Consider the following 10,178-nt stretch of genomic DNA (forward strand, 5'->3'; position numbering starts at 1 on the left):
GGAGGGAGGGAGGGAGGGAGGGAGGGAGGGAGGGAGGGAGGAAGGAAGAGACCTTTGCAGCCCAGAACAGGAACTGGAATGTTGACCCACCATGAATGTTTCTATTAAACATTTTTATTTCCTTGTCCTATTGTCAGAAACACAGAGCAAGTTGTCAGCACCAGTGCATACCTAGCTTCATCGGGGTGAGTAATCCGAACAGAGTCATTGGGGATATAAATCATATTTGTATCTTCAATCTTATAGATCGCATGGCCTCCAATATCCGCCATTTTCCTCCGCTTAGTTATTAACACAATATAGTAGCCTTCTAAAAACCTGACGAAACCTGTATAGTAATAAATACAATGTCATATAAAGTTAGTAATGTAAATGATTTTAGATACATATTGAACAAAGACTTTACACATTTCTGAATTTAATATTTTCATAACTTTACAGTCATAAACATTTTTGGCACTTATATAACCTAAAATACTATTGGGGAAGCTGGAAATGAAGCTCAGTTCATAGAGAGCTAGCCCAGCATGCATGCAGCTGTGGGTTCAATCCCAGCACTGCATAAAATCAGGCATGGGCACACACTTATCATCTCACCACCTGGGATGGAAGCAGGAGGGGCAGATGTTCCACATCTGCAGCTGCAGTGAGTTGGAGGCCAGGTGCACACAATCTGTACTCTGTGTGCATTCTATATGCCTGAGAGAATACACTTTATACACAAGGCAGGGCCATGTAACCCATACTGGCCTCAAACTCTCTGGCCTCCACAGGTACCAGGTATGCACGTGGTACACAGACATACATGTAGACAAAATACTCATATACATAAGGTAATAAAAACTCACATTTTAAGTTATAGTAAAATATCAGCATTAAAATAATTACGTTAGACTACTAAGTAACCAAATAAAAAGTATTGTACTTAAGATCTATTTCTTCCTGTCTTTTTTTCTTAAGTTTAAAATATAATCGGCATCTGAAGTGGAATTTAAAGTACATGGAACTTATGAATCAACACATTTGAACTCACGTGATATTAAACAAGCATTCTTGGGCCCACAAACACCCATCCTACCAACATGGAACCTCGAAGGACCTGTCAAGTCTCAGAAGACATATCAAAGGCACCAAGCCGGTGGAAGCCAACTGTGCTATATTAATTACTTTTCTGGCTAAGGAAGGAAGATTTCAGCTGGCTCACTGTTTCAGGGACACAGACTTTGCAGTGAACAAGAAATGGCACAGAAGCACTGGAAGAGGGGACAGGCTGCATTGCACCCACACTAAGAGAGTAGAGAGACAAAGGCTGGCACTAGGTTGGTTCTCTTTTTCCTTCAGTCTGAGACTCCAGCCTACAGCATGGCACCGCCCACCTTCTCAGCTAAGTGTTTCTGGAACACACTCACAAATAGACCTAGAGGTTGTTCTCATGGCAACTCTAAATCCAACCAGGTCGACAGTCAAGATTACCCATTACACCTGCCTTAGGATCAACATTGGGTCTTTGAAGTAGACTAAGGGTCCAGTCTCCCTGAAAACAAAGCTAACACAGCTTGGAATCCCTTATCTGAAGTTCTGCTGAACTTGCTATCAATGGGAACCGAGTGACTTATACTATATATACAGTGAGAATATAATGCTTTACCACTGGGGTTCTGAAAAACCTTTCTCACTGAGTAAGAAAGTGGCCATTGTGTGTGCTGGCTAGCTTTGTCAACTTGACACAAGCTAGGGTATTCAGGCAAGAAGGAATATTGGTCAAGAAAATCCTTCTCCAGGACTGGCCCATAGGCAAGTCTGTCGGATATTTTCTTGACTGATGGCTCATGTGGAAGATCTGGCTCACTGTGGAAGCTACCCTTGGGCTGGTGGCCCTGGCTGGTATGAGAAAGCAGGCTGTGAAAGCCATGGAGAACAAGTCGGTAAGCAGCATTCCTCTGTGGCCTCTGCATCATCCCTGTCTCTAGGTCTTGAGCTTCTGCCCTGACTCCTGCATGATGACCATATCCAGCTTGGATAGTGGACAACAGACATGAGCTAACTAGGCCATTTCTTCCCCAAGGTGCTTGTGATCGTGGTATTATCACGGCAGTAGAAAATCTAAGACATCATCCAAAGAAGGGGTCTATGACAGGCTAGACCGTAGCATGTCCTTGGGGGGAATTCTGTTCCGTAGCATGTCCTTGGGGGGAATTCTGTTCCGTAGCATGTCCTTGGGGGGAATTCTGTTCGTTTTATCCCAAGTTTTACTATATCTGTAACTCTAGATGGTCAGGGGGTAGATATTTATAGTCAAGCTCATTTTTACTTTTCGAACTATGGCAAGCCAGACAGCGGATCCCTCCAAGCATCTCTCGGTTCACTAGTGTCTATAGAAACCCGAACAGTGCTGAGCACAAGAGCAGACACCGTTCAACTGTAGTCCGACTGGTTGATAATGAAGCTTAAAGCAGTCAAAGCCACAGGTGTTGTGGTAAGACTCTACCTCCATCGGCTTGCATCAGCTCTGTTTAATCTGTATCAAAACAAACAGAGAAGGGAGGGGAGGAAGCACAACACCAAATGCTTACCGACAACACCAAATGCCGAGACCGCTCGAAACAACCCGGCGGATCCTTTCTGGCCAGTCTTTGTTCTGTTTCCGAGGTCCAAGCGGCCAAGGAGCTCCCGCACTTCTTGCTGAGTGTACACGTGCTGTGAAGGCAGCACAGGACCTGTCAGGCTGCGTTCACCCCTCTGCAGAGCCCTGCACCTTGGAAAACTGCAGGTTGCCTGCAAGACTCATCAATGATCCCATGAACTGCATCACCACTGTAATAGGCAGCAGGTTCCGTAACTGGACAGTTAAGACTGGTGCCTGGATCGCACTGCTAGGTTAAGAAATTATGTCAGGACTTTAGACTCTGGTCTTGGGATTCGAGGATCAAGGGGATCCACCTATTTTAGTAAGTTTGTGGACCCCTTAAAATGAGATGCAAACCCTTAGCTAGATGTGTGTTCATATGAGATGGCCCAAAACTATTCATGTCTCAAAGGTCTCCCCAGTCCAACATCCCCACCCCCAAGTGAAACCAAGAACCACTTCATCATATTAATAAAAGCTTCCAGGTGGGTCCTGGGGCATGGACTCCGAGGAGCAGTGCAGGAAATCAAAAACCCTAATAATAAATTTATCGATAGTTGTGGGAACACAGAATATTTCTGCAAACAGTTTAATAAAAATGATTCTAAACTATAACTACCAAAGTACCTGACAAAAGAGGAGCCTATATGGGTTCAGAAATTTAGCCAGGAATTTCGATATAAAGACTAAGTTCCCTCCTTTGAAAAAAAACTAAAATTAACCCTTCAACACCACTACATTACCTTGTACCTCTGACTAACAGACTCAGGCTCCTGTATTAGCTGAATTAAGCCTCTGCCCTCCCAAGCCTGGATAACAATTGCTTGCCATTTCTGATACACAGCAAACCATCCCATGGGATTTCCATCCGCATAATAAAAGCTGGCAGCACAGAAGTCTCAATGACTCCTTGGCTTCCTCCTGAAGCACAGCACACGCTCTCTCCAGTAGATGCGATATGAAGTTACACTCAATCCTCAAAGGTCAGTTGCTTAAGAAAGTGCACTCATCGCCTTATTGGGAAGTGTGTGCTCTCAGAAACAGATCAATCTGAGAGACAAAGTATAATTCTGCCTTATTTCTCAACATCAGTAATTTCTAGAAGCCAGGCTAGAGAATAAAGATGTTTGATTTAACAGGAAAAAGAAGATCAGCACAAGCTCCTGTGGGCAGCGAGGTCCGCTACTTACCCTATCATCAATTATGACCAAATCTTTTGGCTCCGTTCTATCAATTTTCAAGACGCGATACTTCGTTTCTGCATGATTGCTCCCGACTAGAAAGTATCTCTATCAAGAAAGAGAATGTCAGTTTTAAGGACATTTTGCCCTACAAACATTTTTGTATCATTACATTTAGAAATTGCATTCATAAAGTCAGGCTGCTTTTTAAAGTGTACTTGGTAAGTACAACTGGAGGACCAAAGAGACAGGTCCCCAAAGGTCAGTTTTGAAATTGAAATATTCTTGTAGCTTCACGATAAGTATCAGTCTGCTGTCTGAAATAGGCCCGGAAACCAGGTCAGATGAATTTAATTCTATCACAGCACTAGAGATTGGCCTGCATGATGCTTGAGCTTTGCCCGGAAGCAGCAACACTGACAGGCATTAGAATTAGAGCTCAACATGTAATTAGGAAGTTTAGACAATTATAGCTATTAAAGCATTATAGTCTGACAAACAAGTCTCTGAGAATTTTCTATGTAAAGTATGGAAATGACGGTAAGGGACTGGCTCTGAAGGCGTGGCCCTGTCTAAGAAGTTGCAATGGCTGCACCGTCCCCAACGCCTTTCACAGAGAAGCTACTGGAAACAACAGTCATCACACACCGGAACACAAACACATCAGTTGTCGGATCACAGGGAAAGATATAAATAATAGCAATGTGGGAAATAGTGATCCTGTTCTTAAATACAAAATCTGTAAACAAAACTGCATGGATTGTCCTAATTATTGGTGGCGGTAAGTACACTTAGTAAAAACGAGCCCAGACCGTCATCCACACTCTACCGAGCTATCTGCCTCGCTCAAGTATTCTAAACTGCCTTAAAGAAGACACGCAAAGTTCCATTAGCAACGGATAAAGTTCTAACTGAAGAGCTTGAGAAAACACTGCCACTGCAGCACTTATCCATCGCACCGGTCATGTGACTCACAGATACACAAGGCAACTAAATAATAAATACACGTGTCTACATCACCTGCCAAGCTGGACAGTGTCCACCATAGGATGGCAAAGCAGAGAAGACTAACATGGGTTACTGGAGTAGCACAAAACAACAGGGGCATGCAGAATTGAGACTTCAAGAATAGGTATGATTTTAAGAATCTATAGCCAGAAAGTCATATGTACTCACTCAGAGGTGGTTTTTAAACATAAAGCAAAGAAAATCAGCCTACAAATCACAATACCAGAGAACTTAGACAACAATGAGGACACTAAGAGAGACTTACATAGATCTAATCTACTTGGGAAGTAGAAAAAGACAAGCTCTCCTGAGTAAATTGGGAGCATGGAGACCTTGGGGGGAAGGTTGAACGGGGAAGGGGAGAGGCAGGGAGGAGCAGAGAAAAATGTAGAGCTCAATAAAAATCAATTAAGAAATAAAAATAGAAAAGAATATATAGCAGGTGGGAATTCTGTTTCAGTGTTTTCATTTTGAATCTGTAAAATAAAACTCACTAATTGTGCTTACTAAGTATACAGTAATACGTCACATAATAACACCTTGTTAAAGAGGTTCCTCTTGTAGGATGGGGCATAAGATTACATTGTTTAACAGCAACATAACTAACTTGCTTAGCTAAGTGTTTTCCATGTTGCTTGTAATGAGAAACTCCTCTAAGACCACATTTCTCAGAATGTATCCCTGTTGCTAGGCAACAGTGGCTGTTTATGAAGGTCTGATCTACCCACAGGTTGTGAAGAACAAACCTACATGCTGACAGATGACAGGTTAGAGGAACACTAGCTGAAATGCTTAGCCCCCTCTCCTAGGGTCTACTCAACACTGTCGAAGGCAAGCAGCTGGAAATAAAGCAATTATAATAACAATTAAACAAAGTTGGAGCATGGGTAACAGAACTCAGGACACTGAGGGCGCTGACCAGAGAGGGAAACAGAAGAGGAGGAACCAGAATCTCAGTTAAACCTCCCTTCAGGCCCAACCCACTGTGGAGGGGCCGAGATGACCAGCCTGATAAAACAAGCCAACAAAATCAATTCAGAAGGTTTGCAAGCAATTTACACTTGTCACCAGAGAAAAAAACCAGCTTCCTGAGCACTTGAAGATATGCAGTGCCTAGGAGAAGAATTAGCCCGCTTCAGCTAATTTTCCTCACCTAATTTAAGAACTGGAAGCTACTTCCCACTAGTCTCTGTGGCTTTTACTTCTGGTGCAATCTAGCCCCACAGGTACTGGAGTTAGGAATGAGAAGGATTCACCTAACACAGATCCCCTTTGCATTGCTGGACAATTTTCTATTGTCTACACTAGCGATTCTTCTCTGCTCAAATACACAGAAACATGGGTTGTCTCATTCAGACCCGCAGGAAATCCCTAGAGTTGTTATAGATGCCAAGAATCTAAATATTAGTTGCAATAAGATTATGTCTAAACAGTTCCTGATAAAAAGGCCATGTTAGTGGGCATGGGCAAATGTGTTAGCGGGCTTTGAAGAGCACATAGGACGTTAGCTCTTCACCTCTCCTCTCCAAATGCTCCAGGAGTCAGAACCAATCCATTGTATGAGAAACATGAGTGGGGGCAGGGAGCTCTACAACTACCCACAAGTTCCACTTCTGAAAATATTTAATTCTTAACAAGGGTTGTGCAGAGAACAGTGCCCTCCCGTGGCGCCAGTTCGGAGGTGCTGACCAGGCTGGGTACGACAGAGAATCTGCACTGCCCTCTGGTGGTCTGCTAAAATCCACTTAGGCACCACTTTGGTCTTCTAATAAAAAAGAGGTAGCTCTTCCAGAAAGACCTGTTTCCATTCAGTCTTATTTTCTCCTTGTTGATACAGCAATGCTACGACCATCTAAAATCACACTGTGTCATATTCAATAGCAGTATTCAAGATGGACCTCCTCATTTAGGAGATTAAATTCTTTTTCATTGCTTATCTCCCTATTTTTTTCTTTTTTCAGACCTATAGTAAAATAACAGTGCAATTAACATCCATAACCTTCCACCTGGATTCACCAATTGCTAGTATTTTTTGAATGTCCTGTTTAGCTTTTTGTCTAGTTGACACAAGCCAGAGTCATTTAGGAAGAGGGAGCTTCAACTTAGAGAAAATGCCTCTACTGCACGCACAGGCCTATGGAGCACTTTTCTGGATGAGTGATGTGGGAGGGCCCAGCCCCAGACCTTTGTGGGCTGGGCCACTCCTGGACTGGTGGCCCTGGGTTGTATAAGAAAGCAGAACTAACTCCCAAAGTCTTGAGTGAGATTCAGGTACAAGAAACATTTAGAACTTCAAATACACATGACTATAGACGTGTGCTGCCAGACATCCTATGCTGAGGCAGTTATGCCGTGCAAGAGGGAAACATCAGTGATATTTAAAGGCAAACACACTAGACTAATGGCAGATTGCTCGGAGGACCTCCATGCCAGGAGGCTGTGGAATGATGTACTTAGGGTACTGAAAGATGATAACTGCCAACCAGGATTACTGCACCTAGCAAGGTTCTCCTTCACAGCTGGAGGAGAAGTAAAGACCTTCTGTGATAAGGATAAATGAAGGGAACTCATGGCCAGTACACCAGAATTACAAAAGATGCTGAAGAGTATTCTATATCCAGAGGAAAAAGAACCTGGCAAACCCCAACATTGAGAATGTGAATAAACCCCGTTAGAGACGCAACAAGGAGGAGTAGGAAATAAATACTACTAATACGGTAAGCCATTGTAAATACAATTGAGAGAAAATACACAAAAACAATGCTGCTTGAGGAAAATCTGAATGAGATGTCAACGTAAACGCCAGGTGTTGGAATGGCACTTAATTTTATTAAAAATAAACGCTATCTGACAAAAAAAGAGAGAGAGATTTAGGCCCCAGAGTAACGGTGGTGACTTTTGATACTGAGAATAAGTTTCTGCACCTTGAGAAAGGATCCCAAAACTCATGTGAGGGCGCGGAAAGACCTGAGGTAGCCAAGGAAACCTAAGCAAAACCATGCTGCGCCAAAACAAAGCAAAGGCGAACACCTCAGGCCGATTTTCTGGATAGAGCTTCAAAGGTAGAGGGCGGAAGAATTGGCACCTGGGATCACACATGGGTGGGGTACCAAGGACGGACGAGGAAATCCTCTGGTCCTCCAAAGCGTCTCAAGACCACAGCATGCTCTGTGAGAGAAAAAGCCAGGCATTGGGTGGAAGCAGGAAAGCCAAAATAATGCAGTCACCGCAATCAGAAAAGCATGCCCAAGAAGAGAAAAAATATATACAACTGAGCCTCCAGGGGGAATGGAAGGTTGGGGTTCTTGGTGACCCAGAGTATTAGAAGATAAAAGAAAACATCACTCTTGTCCCTAAAACAGCTACAAAAGAGAGTCAGTACACGTTTCTGAAGGAAGAAAAAAATAAAAAAGTAAGATTCAAACCAAAGATCAAGAGTAAAATGACAGACCGTGCAAGCCTTACCAGGCAGAGGTTCCCAGCTGGGTTAGACCAATGGCAACTTCCCACTCCACCCCCAGCAGCCTGCATAGCACTTCCATACTGCATAGTACCAACTTGGATTTTTCCATGTCCTGTACCACTGTTTTGATGTCTTCAGGAACAGAGTCTAAATCATCAAGATCTGGTGGGGAAATGGCAGCAGTATGTACTATTTGGGGTTCACAAGACATCTCTGACCAACAGCTCTGAGGTGCATACCAAACTTGTGGCTGGGCTTTTTATTTGGGAGGAGCTTGGGGAATATGGAGGTAGGGGTGGATCTGGGGAAGCCGGGAAGGTGAAGGTAGGGGTGGATCTGGGAGGATCTGTGGAGGGGATGATGATAGAGATGGATATGGAAGGAGCTGAGGGGACATAGAGGTAGGGGTGATTCTGGGAGGAGCTGGGAGAGTGAAGGTAAGGGTGGATCTAGGAAGAGCTGGGTGGGAGACATGGAGGTAGGGGTGGACGTGGGAGGAGCTGGACAGAGAGTCCAAGTTTAAGCTTAAATAAAGGCTCTTTGCTGCTACATATGAGTGTGGACTCCTTGGTGGTTTGGGGGCTACCCCACGATCTGGACGTAACACCAGCCAGAACAGGTAAGAGCCCCATCTGCCATCTGAACCCTCCTACCCCCTCAGTTTGGAGCCTAAAGACCTAAGCTGCTGACACCCCATCATCACCTGCTCCCTGCCCCACTGCTGTGCCCTGGTCCCTACACATGTGGTTACACAAGTGCAAGCCATACCAATCAAAACTGGGCCAAAAGCCATGCTAACTACCAGAAGTCCAGCTGCCAACTTTGACAGAGTCTCTCTGCTGGCTTCCAGAAATACAGACCACAGAGACCAGAAGACCAAAAAGAAAACAGAAACAGAGGAACAAAACACCCACCCACCCCCTCCCAAAAACAAAAAAAAAAAAAACAAAACAAAACAGAAACAGAGGAACAAAACACCCACCCACCCCCTCCCAAAAACAAACAAACTCAGAAATCAACTGCTAGACATATATTCACCCCAAGCCAAGATGGCAGTGTAAGAACACAATCAACATCAGTCAGGACAAGACAGCACCACTAGAGACCACTTATCCTACTATAGCAACTCTAGAATATTCCAACACAGTTGAAACACACACACAAATGACCTTAAAACCAACTTTATTAAGATGATAGAGGTCTTTAAAGGGGAAAAGAATAAATCCCTTAAAGAAAGTCAAGGGGGAAAAAACGGGTGAAGGAAATGAACAAAAGTGTTCAAGACCTGAAAATAGAAATAGAAGCAATAAAGAAAACACAAATGGAATGCTGGAGATGGAAAACCGAGGTGAGCGAACAGGAACTACAGAAGCAAGCAAGCATCAGCAACAGAATGCAAGAGATGGAAGAGAAAATCTCAGGCATAGATATGATAGAAGAAATTGATACATCGGCCAAAGAAAGGTTAAATCTAAAAAATCCTGACATAAAACATACAAGAAATGTGGAACAGTGTGAAAAGATAAATCTAAGAATAATAGATGTTATAGTTGTGTTGTTTGGTGTTCTTAAAAGTGGGAACAGGGGTTGACTCTGACTTTTTACCTGCTTTGGGGATCCTTTCCTTCCCACTGGGTACCTCATCTGCCTTAACATGAGGGGAAGTTCCTAGTCTTATTGCAACTTAACATGCCATGTTTGATGGATATCTCTAGGAGGCACGCCTGCCCTTTCCTGAGGGGAAATGGAGGAGAGGATAGAGGGAGGAGGAAGGAAGGGACTGAGAGGAGAGAAGGGAAGGAAAACTGTAGGTGGTATTACTATATAAGATAGATAGATAGATAGATAGATAGATAGATAGATAGATAGATGATAGATAGATAGATGATAGATAGATAGA

The 10,178-nt window shown here is 43.5% G+C and overlaps 1 protein-coding gene across 1 annotated transcript in view; it reads right to left on the minus strand.

Moving 5' to 3' along the window:
- Fig4 (FIG4 phosphoinositide 5-phosphatase) overlaps positions 1-10,178 on the minus strand; it is a 119,582-nt gene that overhangs the window by 93,965 nt on the left and 15,439 nt on the right. Inside the window, exons 2-4 of the mRNA XM_005363562.2 lie at positions 3,817-3,915; positions 2,574-2,697; positions 172-328 (exon numbers count right to left, since the gene is read on the minus strand). Of these exons, the coding sequence (XP_005363619.1) occupies positions 172-328; positions 2,574-2,697; positions 3,817-3,915 (380 nt within the window). The remainder of the gene's footprint in view (positions 1-171; positions 329-2,573; positions 2,698-3,816; positions 3,916-10,178) is intronic.

The sequence above is a fragment of the Microtus ochrogaster genome, linkage group LG9, assembly GCF_000317375.1.
Source record: "Microtus ochrogaster isolate Prairie Vole_2 linkage group LG9, MicOch1.0, whole genome shotgun sequence".
Taxonomy (NCBI): Eukaryota; Metazoa; Chordata; class Mammalia; order Rodentia; family Cricetidae; genus Microtus; species Microtus ochrogaster.